The sequence below is a fragment of the Chelon labrosus genome, assembly GCF_963514085.1.
Source record: "Chelon labrosus genome assembly, chromosome: 24".
NCBI lineage: Eukaryota > Metazoa > Chordata > Actinopteri > Mugiliformes > Mugilidae > Chelon > Chelon labrosus.
Genome location: NC_140357.1, coordinates 3,405,804 through 3,425,715, shown reverse-complemented (window position 1 = coordinate 3,425,715; position 19,912 = coordinate 3,405,804). Strand labels below are relative to the sequence as shown.

The following is a 19,912-nucleotide window of genomic DNA, read 5'->3' as shown; positions in this document are numbered from 1 at the left end:
GCTGGAATATTGCACAGTAACGTGAAATAGATGTTAGCATTTGTTGGCAGCCAGCATAGTCTCGGAGGAAGCAGTGGGGAAACATCAGTAGTTAAATAGTTTTAATAATGGGTACTGATATGGAAACCATAGAGTGTATGAAAAATGGACGACCATGACAACTCCTCAAATGTGAAGCCAAAGCATGTGGAGCTCCCCCTAGTGGCATTCTGGCTAGTTAATACAATGCTTCCTGAGGAGTTTTTTTTTTTTTTTTTTTTTTTTAGTATTATTTGATGCTATAAAAACAGGATTTGACATCATGATGATTGACGGCTGCCAAACTGTCGTCAGTGGGAAGCGCAATTTTTACTGTAATTACGTCACGGTTTGCGCTATCAGGAAAGCTGAAACGTTGCACTTTACAGCCAGTATGGCTACTATATTTGTATCATTACGGTTATTTCACTGGCACCTCTCCCAATATAATGTATGTTCGAGTGTTATTTAGTTATTTGACGCCACAAAAACAGGATGTGACATCATGATGACTGACAGTTGCCATTGACAGCTGGTCCGTGCAGCAGTCTTTTAGGGCCTCGGTAGTTGGGGGGAAAAACATAAAATAAGTGACCTTACAACCTGAAAAATACAGTACTGCTCAGACCCTGGCTACAAACTTGCAATGTGGCGCTGCCTGTATCCCAGGGCTTGGAGACGTATCATCCATTTTTTTTTACAGTCTATGTTACAAACCCATGCACGGCGCTTGGCAAGGAAAAGCAACAGGAAAGTAGGGCTCCTCACAGAAAGTAGAAGGTGAGGCGTCTGTTTCCAGGAAGAGAGCGATAAAAGCGCCGCATGTGGTGCACCACCAGAAAAAAAAAAAAAAATCCCCCCCGCAACCACCAGAATGGGTGAAGAGGCAGCAACAATGTGAGCAGCACGGGGCTGTCCGCGCGCCGAGGAACTGGGCCCCGCGCGATAAGGAGCGCGCACAATGGGCCCGCTCAGGTGGCGCAGGTGGTCGTCTGTCATGCGTCGGGTGCCGGGCTGGAGATAGAAAGCAACCCACAGAGCTGGCAGTCTCCAGCCAGCCTCGTTTTTTGTGTGTGTCGGGGGGAGAAAGAGGGAAAATAGAAGGCGGGCGGGGATGAGGCGCCCTCCTCAATCATGTGTACGCTCGCATAACAAATTTCACTCTGGAATTTATTCCCAAAGCTCTTTTAGATAATGCGCTAAAGTGGTGCATTGTTTGAATTATCTCCACAGGAGAAATAAGCTGCGAGCGGCGTCACCGGATGGTTTGGATGGTTAATGAACGATGCAGGTGGATGTGACATAATGTGACACATATAACGGCGGCTCAGCGGTGGCGCAGCAGTCGGGGGTGCAGGCCCATTTACTCCGCATTCAGCCGTTGTGGAACCACAGAGCAGGAAGAGCTGCACCTATCTATCAACCTAAGTCAAGTGTGTTTATGTGTGAGGGGTGTACACAGACTCCAGCATGGGAAAGCTGCAAATAAAAAAAAATAAAAATGTTGGAACTTATCTGCGCTCGCTGTCTCCCTGCTCCCATTCTTCATGATCTCTCTCCTCAAGAGAGGGAACCAAAATATCTAAGCTCCGTCGCCGTGATCTCAACTCCCCAGCTGGACGGAGAGATCCCTCCAAAATGTCACTGTGCAGACAATAAAAGACCGCTGCTGGCGAATGTACATGAGCAAATGTCAATAATCTTTTCCTTCGGCTGGCTGCGATGGAATTAAATCTTTTTGATCGGGCGAGACGCGTTTCTTAGACGCAAAGTCCAAAAAAAAAGACGACATTCGCAGCCGTGTAGCTAAAGTGCCCTTGCAGGGCGACGGCGCCGCGCGAGCATCAATTAGCGGCACTCAAAGCCAGATCCTGCGATGTTCGATGGCCCGCGGGGCGGGAGAGAGAGGGGAGCGCGGTAATGATGGGTTTCGTCGACAGCTCGGCCGCGTCCCGGCTTCGACAGGTGAAGCACAAGGAACAATGAGGACATCTGATCCTTGTTTGAATCAGCTGAGCAACGCGCCGGAACGCTCCTCCAGCCCGGCGTCAAGCCTTCACGGTAAATGCCTATAATTTGCCCGCGTCTTGCCGCGACGCTGAGAACTTATAATTTTTGATCACAGGAGATAATTATCGCGGCAAAGCGCTGTCGGACTCCCAGAGTCGGCCTGCCCACCGGCTACTTCTGATACGTGGTTCCGTTGCCGTTAACACATGCAAGAATAAACTTATATAAATATATATATATATGAGTGATTATAAAAATGGATGACTGCATAATGCGCAAAAGAAAAATACTATAATCCCAACCCCTGCTGCATTCTGTTTGTTTATAATGAGGCTTCTAGTACGAAGGAAATGAGAAACGTGACTGCACGAAATTGATTCGTATCGCAACCTGAATTGTTCCGTCGCTTCCGTGCGCGGTCTACGAGGCCTTGCAGGAGATTCCCAGTGACTTTGTGTGTGTCTAATGAGCCTCGGCTACGGCCGTCGTGAGTAATGTGCGCGTACGGAGAGAGGTGACCGATCCAATCAGGCCTCCCTTCCCAGTGGATCTGCCAGTCGAATCCCTCCCCTCATGCATCCTTGAGCACTGCTGATCCTCACAGATAATTAGAAAGACCCGGGGGGCTTATCCCCGCGCCGTCCCCTCTCCTCATCGCCCCCTTTCGCTCCCCCTCCAACCCGGCTCCTCGTTCTGCTGCGTCAGCAGGGACGCGTGCGTTCTCCTGGGAACGGTGGGAGAATCTGAGAATGTGTCTGCGTCGGAGGAAAAGCGGAAAGTACATGTGTTTTCTCGCGTAAGATAGTATTACGGGTTGTTTGGTAATCACGGCGTGATGCGCTCGCCGACGAGCTCGGAGATGCAAAGAATTGCGGGGCTGCATTATTAATGAAGCCTCGGGGAAACGAAGTGCTGAACATGGATCACCACCGTATAGCCTGCTGACAGTAATAAATTCACTGTAACTTAGTATAATGCGTTTTAGTAGGAAATATGGACTCGAATAAAAGAAACTGAATGTCAGGCGCCCTGCACGTATAAACCAGTCACTACATATCATGGTTGCTGACATTTTAAAGTCTCTTTCAGTCGGTTTGTTTGCTAATGAGTCGACTATCCATTTCAAGCCTTTCAAAGGATTAAATCAAACAGTCTTCTAATTTGACACGCCAACAGCATTTTATCAGATCTGCATTTCGTGTAAAATACTTTAACCCCTCACAAAAGCGTTTGCTTTGGGGATGAACGACCCAAACCTGTCATGGTGTGTTTAGTTTCCTGGGTTTCTGTTTATTGTATTTTTTGTTAACTTCTTGGTTTTTCATAGTCTGTTTTCTGTTTCCTGTTTTATTTTGTTAAGTTCCTGATTTCCTGTTGTGCTACTTCCGTGTTTTCCTTTTGATTAGGTCATTGGTTACCCCTCTGTTCCTCGTGTGCTAGCCCTGCCTTCCCCTTTGTTCCTTTTCGTGTCATTCTGTCACGTAGGGGTAGCGGGGAATGGAGGTTTAGGACCCAAATGCAGGACTTTGAAGGCAGACTTTACTGCTTTTGAGGAGGAAGAGGAAAAGACACAGTTTGTTTTACATCATTGGGAGCTAATCAGGGATTACAGATTGTGGCTCAGGCCTGAGTTCCAGCCTCTTTTCGAGGGAACTCGCTTGGCCATGAGGGCCCAGACGGGGAGGTTAGGTCCTCGTGGACGCCATGGAGGCAGGCCTGCTGGCTGGCAGCTTCTGGAGTCCCGTTCTGCCGGCCACTTGGTAGCGTCTCCCCGGTCTACTGGCCACCGGCCAGCTAGCTTCCAGCGAGCCGCTGCTGCCTCCGTTCCTGACCCAGCTCCCAGGTTGGCCTCCGCTGTTGATCTTGTCCCGGCTCCCATGTTGGACTTCGCTCTTGCTGCTTGTGCTCCTGTTCCGGCTCCGAGGGACGCCTCCGTTCTGCTCCTGTTCCCGAGGTGGCTTCTGCTTCTGCTCCTGCTTCTGTTCCGGCTCCGAGGATCCGCTCACGTCCTGCTCCTGTTCCGGCTCCGAGGGTCGGCTCACGTCCTGCTCCTGTTCCGGCTCCGAGGATCTGCTCACGTCCTGCTCCTGTTCCGGCTCCGAGGTGGCTTGGGCACTGGCTTCTGAACTTGCTCCTGTTCCCGTGCTAGCTTCTGTTCCTGCTCCGGTTTCCTAGCTCTGGTCTTGTTATGTTACAGTCAAGAACTTAACAAAATAAAACAGGAAACAGGAAACAGAAAAACTAAACACTAAACCATGACTATGAAAAACCAAGAAGTTAACAAAATACAATAAACAGACACCCAGGAGACTAAACAAACCATGACAAAACCAAAGGTGAAGAAGAACTCACATCTAGATTAACCTATAGTTCAAAGGGCGCACAGAAGGCTGCTCTAGTTGTTGACCTTCATCTAATTCCAATACGTGATGATGATCTAGAATGAATCAAGTGGAGGCCGACGGATGAGCACGATTCAGGAGAGGCCAGCTCTTCCTAGCCTCCTAGCCGCGGACTGCGGATAAAAAATTGTAAGTGATGGACAAGTTGTGTTAGTGGTCATCCTCTGTTTAGGAAGGGGTTTGTCATGTGGTCTTTCAGATTATGCCACGCTCAGGAGCGTTGTAGGACTCATTGTCTTAAACGTAAGTTTAAAATCTAAAATAAAAAGGTTCAGATACACTTATTGCCTCCTGGTTGTACACCGAAAACATAATGCCTGAGGTGGTGGTAAAAAAAAGACTTTAATGACTGTATTTTGTGTTTTAAATAAGTTTAGACTGCTTAGTTAAGGAGAGATGGGGAAAGAAACACTGAATATTTATGTTGGTAGCGCTACGACAGAAAAAAAAAGGTCCTCCGAGGAGTCTCCACTGTTCTGATGAGGAACGATCACACTTCCCCGTGGTCGTACTTAACAACAGGTCTATGTTGCTGGAAGGGGAGGAAAAAAAACAAGAAAACCTGAGGAATTTCATTAGCAAATACACGTGTCCAGGTCGACATGTTCCACCGAGACGTTGTTCTCATTGAGATGCGATGACATGATAGGCACGAGGACGCGCGAGGGAGGTGATTTGACTGGGAGGAGTGAACGGATTCCAGCGAGGGAGGGGAAGATGAAGGATATGCATTGGAGGGAGGGGGTTGGAGGAGATGGAGCGGGAGGAGGAGGACGAGGAGAAGGGTTAAGGCTCGGCTAATGAGTAGAGGCGAGATGTGTTTGCTCAGCACGGAGAGGCGTTTGCGGGGAACCCTGTGACACGGGGTGGGGGGGCTCCGCGCTTAAGCTTGACCAGATTAGATCTCCGTGCCACCGAGGGCTGCGTCTCCGGAGAGAGCCACCGCGGGATGCAAATCTAAGACTCTCATACACGCACACCTGCGCTTTCGGGAATACCCATGAATGCTCACAAGTGAGACCAAAGATCAGAAGCCGGATTTAAGTCTACCTTAGCTTTCCTCGACTAAGCAGCAGCTGGAGAGATCTGCTGATTTCGCCAGAAAATGTCACCGCGTGGCGCATCTGTAGCAAGGACTCTACACAATTATATCACTTGTTGTCCACACACACAGCTCCATGCATCTGGCTCTTTAAGGTCAATCTTCTGCGGCATCATTAGTTCTGTAAAACGCTGTCCGGAGCTGCCATGACAGCAGATTGCAACTTCCAACTGAAGGGTTTTTCCTTCAGGGTATGTTGTGCTAATGTCAGTCCTCGAATTCACCAGTGGGGTCTGTTTATACAAACCGCTCAGCTCCCCTCGCCACTAACCAGCTGTAATGCCTGAACCGAGTGGCCTAGATATCCGAGCACCCCGCCGGCCAAAAAGTCAATGCCGCCCCCGTAACCCAAAAACCAATCGAGACCCTCATCCGGCTGGGGCTTCAATGCCGAAACCAATCATCTCACGGGCAGGACAGCCACTTGCTGAATATATTCTGCTTTCATTATAGTGAGTCTGAGGAGGGAGACTGAAAGGAAGGCAGAGAGAGATAGAAAAAGAGGGGAGAGCCAAATTAAAAGACTTCTGTAGCCTCTCTTCTACTCAGTTCCACTCCAATATTTAATTCAGTGATTGATTTGTTCATTAAAATACATCCCAATGCTAATTATTCCATTAATAACCCAAAACCTAATGAAATAATACTCCCTGTATGAGAAAGAGACTCGGTTAGCGAGTGATAAAGAGAAGAAGGCGAGGGAGACGCAGAAAGAAACGGAAAAAGGCAAGAAGGAGGTCAGTTCTTTTTTTTTTTTTTTTCGTCGTTGAGAAATTACGACGCGCAATCAAACCCGCACGCACAGGTTCACACAAGGATGAAGTGGGCACAAGACGACGGAGGGGCAGCCTCGACCTCCAGTGACCCAAGAAACATGGACGCCCCTGGACAAATTGAGAAGCGGGGAAAAAAATGACAGATTTGCGAGGGGAAAGAGGTGTAGAAGGAAAAGGCAAGGAGCAGACAAGGAAAGTGCACGGCAGGGAGAACAGGAAAAGGAGGAAATAAGAACACAAATGGGAAGGAAAATGAGGAAAGGAACTAGAGGAAATGACAGGGTAGGAAAAGGGAAGAAACAAAAGGCATAACTGGATTAAAGAGATAGAAAGAAGGGATATGAAAAGGATGGGAAACATAGGAAAGGACACAAACACAAGAATAGGAAAGGATTGCAAAAAAAGAAAAGATCCAGACTAATAAATTAGTCAGGCTAAAAAAGACCTCTGCAATATATGTGTGCGTGTAAGTCCATGTGTGCGTTGCTATGTGATCAGTCAGTCATTGTGTGTGTGGCAGTGGGAGTGGAGCAGCCCTGAGTGTGGCTGTAGATTAATGGGGGCCATTATCTCAATGCCCAAAACACTCAGTGATGAAGAGTCACTGCCTGGCGACAGGCCCCGGCCAATCAATTTGCGGCGCAGCAGTCACCTGCCCGGGTCAGAGCCCACATACGGCGGGTGTTTGCGCTGTTGTTATGGCGATTGGTTGGCGTAGGGTTGGGGAGGGGGGCTGGCAATTTGCCACGACATTATAGCAGAGGGGTGAAAATGGCTCTTTTTGTGCAAGGTTTGTACAATTTGGTGTCTCGACAACCGTTCTGGAAAGTAAAGAGTACATTTATTCAAGTATAAAGGTTTGAGTATTCACATTTGTTGATACTGATTGACTTTGCTCAAAATTCTCCATGTTTACCTTCACAAATGTCTGGCGTTAGTTGTTAGCGTCTGAGATGTTTCTTCTTCGCTTTGAGACGCAGTTTGACATTTTTTAGAAATTCGCTTTCTTGACGCGGTTCTGATGCGAAGACTAATGCCACCTTCTTGCATCTTCGCTCAACGTGAAGCTAGAGCCAGCAGAAGGTTAGCTTAGTTGTCAGAAGGTTAACAAAATGGGCTTAACAGATGGACATGACAGTGCCATCCATCTTATCTAACTCTCGGCAAGTAGCTCAAGTGGAATTTTCCAAAAAGCCAAAATATTCCTCTAAGCAAAGACTCTTCTTCCGCTGCTGTATGGTCCTTCCGATAAATGCATATAGCCTGCGGTCTTTGTTATCTGTTGTTGAGCCGTGTTATTTTTATACCTTCCTTCCTCTTTCCATTCCTTCATCTTAACAACAGCCCTTTTCAAGCCGAAGACCTGGTGAAATTATCCTACCCTTTGTCGGAAAATTGTGCGTCTTCTGAAGGATGCTCTTCCTCCAAGAGGAGAGGGTCTCCATCATTACCTTGATTCCTGTCATTACCAAAGATCACTCGGAGAAGAGGCCTCCGAGTTAGTTATCTGGCTCACATGGCCGAACACACACGGGCATGTGCCCGGATACACTGAACACATGTGGATGCAAGGACAGTATTTTTCAGGCCAGAGAAAATGTCAGGGCTATGTGATAGAAGAGGAGCATCCAAGAGGCTAATATAACAGGAGCTACCTGGCTTTCAAGGTATGGGCATTTTAAGTCGTACGCTAGGCTTGAGTGCATTAAATAATCCATTGTGTTAGATGTACTCCCTGCTGCAACTGGGAACACATCAGTGCAAAATCCTGAGTTCAGGAAGTTTGGAATAGATTGGTAAGTTTTTAGCCCCACTAGCAAGATGGACCTAGGGATGGTTGATGGACCTAGGGATGGTTGATGTCATTGGTCAGGAAGAAAATACTTGTTGAACTGACATTAAAAGTTCTCGCGGTCCTAAAAACACGACACCCAGAAACTTTGGTGATAGGCTGACTGAAGGCTTTAGCATGGTACTATGTTGGTGCTACGCAGGTTTTTCCTTCGACTACTTAGCTGCCAAACTTTGCCGGAATATTGGAAACATAGGCTATTCTTCTAGTTTGCACATTTGTTACTCCTTTTGCTTTCCCCTACGCAAAAAATGTCATCATCTACGTCGTCAAGTGAACCAAATTTTACTATGGATCAATGTTGTAGATGGTCCACCCAACAAAAACTTTGTCTGTTTTAGCTTTTTTGCACGTCTATCCTTTCATGGTGAACTCTGCTACTCTCATTCCCTTGCAACCAAAACCCAACGTTTCAACTAATCAATATTCACCCTACACATGGTCATCACTCATTAGCAACATGTTGTTGGCTTGTTGGAGGACTCCCCGAAAGCACTGCTGTAGTTGGGTTCCCTTAATCAACTGGGCACCAACCATACCACCCTTGGTCCCGCAAGAACCACAGTAAGGTAAAATGTCTTGGTAACGCAACTCTAATCAGGTGGTCCTGATGAGATCCCCCCAAACCACTATCAATACCATACACCACATGTTCGGCAGTTGAGCAAACTTTGGAAACAGTTTTTCTTTTGAGCTTGAGCTAACTGAATGTGGACTGCTTGTGTCAATCTCTAAAGAGTAAAGAAGCACTCCGTAGGCCTAACAGTGGAATACACAACATCATCAAATGATTTTATAGTAACCAGATGGAAGTAGTTAGTGATTGGAGTTTGTTGCTGGTTGATTTCTATGCTTAGGGTGCATTGCTTTATATGATGGCGCAAGCAATCTGGGAGGTTAAAGTACTCAACACCTAATATAAATTTGGGGTTTTTGAACAGCTTTTGTGGTGGAAACCATGAGCTCCATCTGGCAATGCGGAATGACTCGCATATAATTGTACAACTATATCCTCTAAAGGCAACAGTATGAGCTGACGAAATTGCCGTTTGCCAACATGCGCTTTTGGCTTCAACCCCAACAGATTCCACTTGTTCTCCACAGTAATATGATTATCTATGACAAGCCAAAGAAGAAACACCAAATTTCACCATTGTTACTGGCATACATAGTTAACAGTACATGCACATTTTAATGCACATTTTAATGAATACTTTTCAATCTGGGCTACTGTGTAAATGATGGAACATGGTAACAAATGGAGCTGTTAAAATAATGAACTGAGACACTGACACTGCACATTTTTTACATAAGAAACCATAATCTGTCATTAAGCCCCAGGTGGTGACAGTAGCTTTCACATATAATTGACAATGATGGACAAAAAGTACGGAAAAGACAAGTCTATCTTTGACTAACACTTACTGAGAGCACAGTCTGCAACAGATTGATCCGCTTATTCACTCAATACAAACAAATCAATCAAGCGGCTTCATACAAACTCTACATCACTCAAGAATGAATTGGCAAACAACCCATTCGCTGAAGTGAATGTCACCGTGCTGCGCAGGTGAAGGACAGTTCTGAATGATCTTCTCCCCTGCTATCCTTCACTTAACAGAACCACCAAGAACCTGACATTTGCGCCCCCCCCATACCCCCCACCCCACCCCCCACCCGGTCGCCACGAGTGAAATCGAATCCAATCACGGCAACAAGTACCTGCTTAAGTAACCTGTTCCTCGAGCTCTGCTCTTGGGAATCATCCATCACGGGGGAATGAAGGGTTAAGCCCTCTCACGCTGACTGCCATGAAACCAAAGATCTCATCATTGACTTGCGTAAACAAAAGAGAATGTGTTGCCACAGATGGTTACAAATCAATTCCAACACTGATGAAGGAGTGCCTTAGAAACAGGAAATTGTCTGAGGAATGGTCTGTGAAAGGCTTTTTGTGCACAGTGGGACATTTATGAGCATGTTTATAGCGCAACTATGGCTGACAGATACAGGTCCATTTAAAATGACAATCTCGGGATTCCACACTTGAACAGTGGGCATTTCAAAGTTTATTCCACTTCGCCACAAGTTATACCATATTACCTCACACCAATGCCTCAAAATGAAAAGTTATATCAAAACTCTCACACTGTTTTATTCATCAGACCCTGATCTTTGGCGTGCACTGTGAGGCGGTCTGCAGCCGAGTGTGAAGCCTCTGGGATGAGAGTCAACATCTCCAAGTCTGAGGCCCTGAAGCACCCGAAAAAGGTGGATAGTTTACTCAGAGTTGGGACTGGGTTAAGGTCTCTGCCGGGGTGTTGTTCGTGAGTGAAAGGAGAATGGAGAGAGGTGGACGAGTGGTTTGGTGCATTGAAACTTTGCGGCGAAGAGGGACATGACCGTACGTTCTGGCCCTCACCTATTGTTGTAAACTTTGGGTAGTGACCATAGACCGTAAAAAAAGTGGATGCCATGACAGCTGCTTTAAAGTGAAGCCAAAGCATGTGGAGCTCCGCCCGGTGGCTGGCTATTCTCAAGTAGAAGAAGTGTGGGTGGGTGATCAATAATGCGGTTCCAACCTCGGACAGTACTGCTCAGACTCTGGCCCAATGCTCACAAGTTGGCGTCGCCTGTATTCCTGGGATACTGGCGTCAGTGTGGCCAGTGGGAGGAAGTGGAGTCGTGTCGTCCATTTTGTTTTACAGTCTATGGTTGTGACTAAAAGAACTGCAGGGCAGATACGATTAGGTTCATCTGGAGGGAGCTTGGAGTACAACCACTTTAGTTCACGTTAAAAAGAGTCACAACCAATTGGGGACGCCTACTAGGGAGAGGGACATCCGGAATCCCGTGCTTACCCTGTTGCCATCACAACCCAACCTTGCATAAGCGGATGTAAAAGGATGGATGGATTTTCTCCGTCACATCCGTCCTCCCCTGGACATTTTCCTTCAGCATCGCCCTCCAATTTAGCTCCAGTACATCTAAGCAACGACACAAGCGCAACTGATGACTTGCAGGGATGGATCAGGAACGAGACAGCCTCTCACTCAACGCTGCTCCCTCGACTATGCAAATCAGATCACTGCTCCCTTAGTCATTAATGGAGCAGCAATCATTCAGTGATTAATCTAATCAGGGAGCAGGTAAACAACTCGCCTGCGTTATGATATGTTTTGAAATCTCCTCTTTTTATTCGGCTGCGACAAGGAGACGGATGGCTAATTGAGTGAATTTCGGTGTCACTTTACGATATCACAGAGGGTAGACTAGGATTATACAAGCAGAATGAACCTCTTTGTGTCTTGACTCGACTCAGGTTTCAATGGTGTACCCTTCCATATTTTCGGGGTAGCAAAGCACACAATCAAGTTCTAAGTTCTTGTCTAAAATCCTATCAGGCTGATCAGTGCCAGCAGTAAATCTGACATCTGTCAGGACTTTTTTTGACGCTGCTGCTGCTGCTTCTGGAGCCGGAGGGGGACGCCTCTGTATCACAGCAGACGTCCACCCAGCACCCCGCTGCCACCCCAGAGTCATAACTCAGAGAAGTTAAATCTTACACTATCAGGCAGTCTGGCAGCGTCGACTTAATTTGCCGGCAAAACACAAATGTTCTTTGGGTAAGCGAAAGCACACACAATATTTCAAGCCTCGCTGCTGCTTCGACGATCCCGGGAGCAGATTTTGTTTGGGTGGCAAAGGATGGGCCTTTAATTTGAACATTTCTTGCGCAGTCACTCATCCCCTGAAAGCGATTCAAAGACAAGAGTTCACCAGGCCCCCGTTTTGTCGCTCGACACCAGCAACCCGTCATGTCGGCGGGAAAATGATCAGTGCGCCGAGCCGCGAGGGTAATTACGATCGACGGGGGGAGGAGGGGGGGCAAAGATTTACAGCCGAAGATCCAGACCCAGATGGTTTCTGGCGTGCAGCTGCTGCTCTGACTCTTCGTGATTGCTTTGAGTTTGCATAATATAGATGTTTGCGCAAGCTCGGACGAAGTAAAACATCAAAGTGTTTTTGTGGCAGCAGTTCAACAACAGTTTTGAAAGCTGTTCAAATACGCATTTGGAATGCGCCGCAATATCACATTTTTTGCAAAAAAAATCGGAGCTTGTTTTGTTTGACGCCGGACTTGGCGAACCGATAATTCCATAAGCCCCCACGACACACGCCAAGATATATGGCGGCACAACGCGAGAGCCGCAGTGCCCCGATTACGGTCACTTACCTTTGCAATCTGGACACACCAGTTGAGCAGCAGCTGCGAGCCGATGTTGTCCTTGTGCTCGTGCACGTAGTCGAGGAGGCAGCCGTGGGGCATGAGCTGCGTGACCAGCTGGATGGTGGGGCTCAGGCACACGCCCAGAAGGCGCACCAGGTGGGGGTGCTCCATGCTGGCCATGATCAGGGCCTCCTGGGTGAGAGGGGGGGAAGCAGGACGGAGAAGGACTAAGAAGACTGTTGCATTTGAGGCGCGTTTATTCATCTCAGATTCAGACTCTTTCCTTGAGTTACACAAATGCTTCTAAACACTAAAATATCCCCCCAAGGGTTGAGTAAAAATAACAAAACATCTCTGAATCACAGAAATCAGTGGATATGAACAAAACGGGAACAAATTTTGTCCCGGCGTCGCTTCCAGCGCGAGGCCCAGCGCGTCTGACCACGCATCTATTACCCATGGATAATGCCGCACTGCATTCCAAAGGCTTCCTACTCAGAGGTGGCGTTTGATGCATAAATTAAGACTTGCGGGATGATGACTATATCTGCATGCACAGCATCTGCCCGGAGTATTCTCGCAGCGAGAGAAGAAAAAAAAACAAAAACTCGCTTTCTTCAAAGCTGCTCAAACACGGCCTCTTTTTTTCATCTGTTTTTCAGCGGCTCGACGCGGCTTCTTAAATGTTGCACCGGCACAATTAAAAAAACACCACAAATGTGAGCCCCGCATTTTTTATTTATTTTTTTTTCCCCTAACCCCCGCCGCCGCCGCGCTTATCTTTCATCTCCCGCGCAGCAGATGGACGCAGAGGTTCGAACAGTTGGGGACTCGGCGTCGGGTAATTGTTATTGCAGAGCTGCGAGCTCCAAAGGATGCGCGCCGGTGATAAAGTGTCAGCGACGGCGAGGGCTGGTACTCGGCGTGCACTGCGGCCCGAGCAGAAAGCTGCACTTAGTGTCGCCGCTTAAAGAAAACACTCACTCCTGTCTTCCTCATCTCCTGTTGCCTCCCTCTCTCATTCACACACTCTCTAAACAACTCAAGGACACACACACACACACACACACTCGGCATCTTTGCATACGGCAAGCGGTCGAGGAGTTGTATATCCAGGCTTGGCCCCGGGGGCAGCTGATAGATAGATGAGGTGCCTTTTTAAATTTAGATGCTAAAGAATGAGCTTAGAGGGAGAGTAGTGGTGCTGGTGCAGCTGTGAGTAGATTAATTCTAAACAGGAGGAGGGCCATAGGCCATAGAGAGGCTTTTGGCACCATCAGTGCCCTGATTTAAGCAGAGCCTCCCGGTCCAAAGCAGCGCCACTACATCTTCACTTCATAAAAAACCACCTGCCCCCCCCCGCCACCACTCCAACTACTCAACGGCATGCAGTTTCAGACACCTCTACTCCAGGCAAACCTCGGGATCAAGAGAGGAAGGAGGAGAAAGGAGGGAGGAAGGTGTGTGCAACAGAAGGAAGGAGAGGCTTTTATTCTCACTCTATGATCCCCAAAGACCCGGGAGTCCTAAACTATGTCGGGCTAAACTCTTGCCCTTGCTTCCTACTCTCCGGGCAAACGCCACGCGGACTTGTGTGTGTGTGCGTGAACGATTGTGTGTGTGTGTGTTTTGGTTTCTCTCTCATCTCCCTGAGCGCTGACCTCCATTACTGCCAGCTGAACCCTCCTTTCCCATCTTGCTCACTTTCCCTCATGCACACACACACTTGGCGATAGATGTCAAAACTGGTGCGTCTCTGCGTGTGTGTGTGTGTGTGATATCCAAACACAATAAACATTTGCGCATTATTAGGCCTTTCACGTGTCAAATAGCCACCTCCCTCGCACAAATTCACATATTTGCTAACGCAAGCAAATCAACCTGCATCCTTCTTGCTCACACGCATCCGCGAGGCCGCCTGGGGAGGCCTTTCGACGCGAAGCGTGCGCCGGATGGGTTATGCGTGTCCGCGCGTGACTGCGCGGACGCTCGTGGTGCGCTCAGAGCCGGCACTCCAGTGGCTAGTTTCTCAGCGGCGAGGCGTGAGCCTGCCTTTAGATTGCTGTTTAACAAGCCAGCAGACAGAGCATATTGGCTCTGGATGGACAGAGTCCCCCGCTGGGAGAGACACCGAGAGGGGAAGGGAGGGAAGGGGAGATGAGGGGAAGGGAGGGAGGATGTAGGAAAAGGGGGGGGGGGAAACTAAGCAGAAAGAGAGAAAGGAAGGTGGAAGTGTCGCAAGCATAGACTGTATATAAATATGTACAATGCCTTCCCATTTCCTTGGATTGGCGAAACTGACGCGATTTTCACGGGGATATGGGCGGCGCCATCTTGCGAGTTTGGAGCCAGAGTCTGCACAGTACGTACCGAGAGGCGAGACACGTGTAGCCGAGTTATCGACGACCCGCCCACACTTCCTCTGGACTCACTCGCATTTTTGTTTAATTAATACTGCGCTCTGCTCTCCACCAGTTACAAGGAAATGTTGCATTATACTGTATTTATTCTACTTTATTTATTTATTTTTTGCTATTCTCAAAAGTCCTACGGGATCGCTTCACGGAGCAGTTGGCATGGCAACTTGTAGTAAACAATTGATGATGTCATATGCTGTTTCTATAGCATCAAACTAACTAAACAAACCAACAAACTAAAACTAAATTTCTCAGAAAAAAATGGACACTTGAACATGAATCAGCATTATATTATCGACCTAAAATGACAGAAACCATCCCTGAAAAATAATTATTTGACGTGTACTTGACTTGCTAATGACCTACACCGCAGCCGGCCACCAGGGGGAGCTCTACTTGCCCTGGCTTTGCTTTTGAGGAGCTGTCTATGGTTGCAACAGGAGGGATATGGAAGAAGAACTAGATTGAGGCGATAGCAGATGACTTTCCTTTGACAGTCATTCAAGCAGATGTCAGTGGTTAGCTAATGCTGATGTGTAAAGACTGAGAAAACATTGAAAATGCATAATCTGTTTTGTCCAGACACCCTGCTGTCACCTCAGACTAGGAGGAGCACAAATGAGAAACAGGAACTTGGGTATTTTGGCTTGAAAAACGACTCGAACGTGTGGCCTTATTAAGATGAAGAGCATCACAAGGCTTTAAGAGGCAGATAAAATGTCTGACATCCACTGCGATATAAAGATGAGCTACTATCTCTTCGCCGAACCTGGTGGTAAGTAAAAAATTGCAGCCGTGAAACTTTATGTGAAAATGGGAGACGGGCAAAAAAGGAGACCGGAAAGTGGAGGTGGGCAACGAAGATTAGGTGGCGGGAGCTGGAAACTCCGCGGCTTACCCCCTTCCTCTCTCTCCATCACTCCTGGATTCCAATAAAGCCATATCTCATAAACAAGTGCTCCTTTTTAATAGAGCCTTGTTCAATACATGCCTGGGCGGCGCGGCACGGCGTGGGGCTCGCTTTATTACAGCCTCTCCGACTGAGACGGCGCTCTCGTAAGAATTTACCGGCAAATGCGCAATCCCACAAAGTGACAGGGCTCGGCCGATCTCTCCGGCTTTACGGCTCGGGCGCGAGGCCGTGAATACACACAGGCCAAAGTAGAAACAAATCGGCGCGGTATAAATACTCACGTCCATGAACTCCACGTTGGCTTTAGGACCGGTGGCCTCGTTGAGGATTTTAATGGCCACTGGGATCTTCACTGTCTCACCTTCTGGGACCCAGATGCCCTGAAATATACAAGCAGTCACCATAAATGCGCCGCTTTAAGTCCTCATAAACATGCCCAAACACACACTGATCATTGCGACTGGCGGGGATTGTGTCTAATGTCCTGCTAACATTCCACCGCAGGCCTGAATCTGATTGAATCAAGGAATCTAACGGTTTTATTCACTTGGTGGAATTGAGAGGAATTTGGAGCCGGTAGCAGGGCATGCAGTGTTTATTCAAATAAGGTTTGCCGGGTTTTGAAGTGGTGTGAATAATTTTGCCAGGGGGGAGCGAGTTTGGCAAGCGAACGGCGGCTTCCGTTCCAGGACCTAGAGCCGCCCGAGGGTCCCCGTCTGTCGGGGGAACACCGTTACAAAGCGAGACGCTCATTGCTCCACGTCAAGGAGCATCTTCTCCCGTTTGATTCGTAATGTGGAGGTCGCGAATCGTGCGTGAATCACACAAAGAAACGCGGGCGCGCGTGCTGACCTTGTAGACGGTTCCAAAAGCTCCCGAACCCAGGATCTTGACCCTCTTCAGCTCCGTCTCCTTCAGGATCCGCAACTGAGCCTGGTTAGGGGCTGTTCCGCTCGGGGTCAGGGGCTCCACCAGCTGAGAAAACACACACACACACACATATATATTTATATATTTAGACCATTTATCTAGTTTGCCTCCTCTTTTCATATCAACTGGTGCCAAAAAACATGAGAAGAATCCCTTGCGGCTGCTGCTTTTATTGTGAAACTACTAACATCCCGAAGCGTGCCTTTCTTCTTCTTCAAGACTAAATATTTTTAACCTCTAGCTCTTGGCACTTGGAATGCTAAAACACACCTTAGGAGCTGTTGGGAGCGTGCAGCAGGGTGAGCCCGCTCCATTTGGAATAATAAGTAAAAAGCGAGTCTTGGAAGGAGCAGCGCGAGGTGAAGACAAAAGGTCCATTTGCAGCGAAATAAATAAGCAGCCAAAACCGGCGACTGTCCTGTCCCGATAGTTGTGATTTCGCAACACACAGCCGTTTATGAAATAGAAATAATTCAGGGGTGTGAATGCGAAGTTCTGTCAGAACTGGCAGCTACAGCGCGGACCGCGGCGGGCCCACCGCTAAGCAAATCACAGCCTGGTGTCAGCTGCTATCACAGTCGACAAAGAGGAGCAGCTCACCAGCTGTGCACATACAAAACAATTCCAATTCAAGGTTATGACGAGCCTCCTACACGCCGCCTCCCCTGCCAGTAACAGCTGACACTGAACAGCATCCCAGCAGCTGGCCTGGCCACCCGCCTCACCACTAGCCGCTCCACAAAGCCCTCTGCTACTAAATATAAAAGAGCAGGAGCTGGCACCTGTAACCGAGCTGTGACAAGATCTGAGCCAGAGGGAAGGGGGGGGGGAGCCGCCCATTCATCTGGGCGTGAACGCATGCAGATACATGCGCACGCATTCACAAATATTGACTGAAAACACACACATTCGCGCAGGAAAAAGTCAATGCGCCCTGATCAATACGCGTCTTAATGAGCCTATCGGCCTATCGGGGGCCCTCGTAGCCGCGGTTTATCAGCGGCATAATCACCCGGCTCAACCACAGCCATCAAACAATATAATGAGACCATATATCAGTCGGTCAGCCGTACAAGCACTTACTCAATGTGATGTAAAACCATCAGCACAATAGGGCCGGCAATCACAGTGCCGGGCCGGTCCGGAGGATGGATGGCGGCGCCTGCAGCTCGGCAATGACACGTCATTTAATGGGTATTGTTATGGGCCGGGGCCCGAAGGCACGGAGTAGAGCCCGGCCTGCCGAAGATGCCATGGCGGGACATGAGTTGGCGGACGGAGCAGGGGGAGGAAAGCGACAGATAAATTCAAGCGAAAGAAGGGAAGTGAGTGAAAGGAGGAGAGAAGATGACTGTGGAAATAAGCTCTAGAACTATAACAATAATGGAGTGATTGGCAAACTGTTTTGAAATAAATGATTCCTTCTTGCTGTCACTGTATAAAAAGAATTCTTAATGAAAGCAGTGAAAGTACATCTCGCATTAATCGTTAACCAACTGTGCTGTTCCTGAATCCTGAACACTGATGCAGTCCACTGGTGTCTTATCATGACTGACATCTCATTTGAATACACAAATAGATTTTTTTGGGTTTATTTCTATTATCCAGTGTCTTACAGTTGATGTGTCAGGTTTTTTTCCCCCCATTTTTCAGAGATCATGCATTCAGTTAGCTGGGTTTAGCATCATTCTCCTGTTGCGCAATGGGGTCCAGCTCGCGTAGCTAGGATTTTAGGTATTCTACTAACACAGAGGCTATAGAGTCGGGCTTAGGTGCTTGTTCTCACCCCTGAGGATAACGCTATGCACTGGTTGAAGGCTGATTGGTTGAAAGGTTGGCTTGATCCACAATGGGAATGACCAAAGAAGAGTATGGAAGTTTACTCAAGGACTAACAATGGCACAAAATTGCACAAGACTAGCTAACATATCTTATTTTTCCATACATTTTTGTCGCTGCTGCCAAGTGACAACAGAGAGCCTCAACAGTTTCTTTGTGCATCTGCAAAGCTAACCTGTGTTAGCATAGCTCCAGATCTCGGCAGTAAAGGGTTATAGGAATCTAGCCAATGCCGAGGCGACGGAGCGACGCTTAGGACGCTTGTTGGAGCCAAATGTGCATTACCTACAGTAGGATGCTGATTGGTTAAAAGGCCGGCTTGAACCAATATGGGAACAACCACAGTGGTGACTACTGGATCGCCCAAAAAGACTACTTAAGCTCTACTTTAAAGAAGTTCTTCCAATTCGGTCCAGTCTTTTCGGTGGAGAAGCCAACAATTTCCAGTTTTTGACATCAAGTGGCGACAGATAGCCACAACAGTTAGCTGTGCATCCACAAAGCCTGACCAATCAGCATGGTTGTGTAGGTTTGCTTCAATGCACGTCCTCAATTGGCCGACAGCATGTATACCTTGGGCAATGTCACTATACGAAGGTTGAACGCTGATTGGTTAAAAGAATCAGAACCACAACGTCCCAAAAGACTACCTAAACTCCACTATAAGGAAGTTCTTTGTCCATCAGATGCAACACTAGAGAGCTAAAACAGGTAGATGTGGATCCATAAAGAAGTAGCACAAACGCAATACCACGCAGAAGCCTTAAAACTGAATGAGTACAACGTAAGGCCTTTAAATGAACGATTAAATTACTCAGAATCGCCGGCTGCTGACTGTTTTTCCCTCAACAGGAAGGACAAGCTCTGGTCACATCCATCACATCAGCCTGGTATCTGGGCAAAGAGCATTTATTTGCAACAGTGTGGTCGTGCATACATTGCATGAATAACAAGAAAACAAGCGGCGCCGCAGGCAGAGAGAAAACGGGAGCGCTCGGGAGGGAGGGGGCCGAGGTGAGGCGCGGGGAGGTGGCGACGGAGCAGTAATAAGAGCAGATGGTGACAGGCTGTAGCCGTTATTGTTTCATTAGGACGAGGCTGGACCGGACTGAGAGGAGAGGTCTATTAAATAAGATACGGACCCATGGCCCGCGAAACTCTCTTGAGCTCGTTCGCTCTCACACACTCACCACGCCACTTTATTTACCAGCTAATAATGCGCCGTGCCTTCGCCAAATGAGCTTCACTGGCGGCACGGCGGAGAGGATTCGGATGCTTCATTGGACAAATAAGCAGTATGTTCAAGCCTCGGGCTGGAATACATTCACGGAATTATCGTGTATTGAATAAGTAAACAGTGTCTTCAAACAGAAAGTTGCTCGGCGGACCCTCAGGTAGATGCTTTAACGTTCACATTACCCG

At 47.9% G+C, this 19,912-nt stretch overlaps 1 protein-coding gene across 1 annotated transcript in view; it reads right to left on the bottom strand.

Moving 5' to 3' along the window:
- LOC311509449 (receptor tyrosine-protein kinase erbB-4) overlaps positions 1-19,912 on the bottom strand; it is a gene marked incomplete at its 5' end in the record, with an annotated part of 240,178 nt that overhangs the window by 17,228 nt on the left and 203,038 nt on the right. The window contains 3 exon segments of the mRNA XM_084574670.1: positions 12,398-12,583; positions 16,003-16,101; positions 16,574-16,696. Of these exon segments, the coding sequence (XP_084430796.1) occupies positions 12,398-12,583; positions 16,003-16,101; positions 16,574-16,696 (408 nt within the window).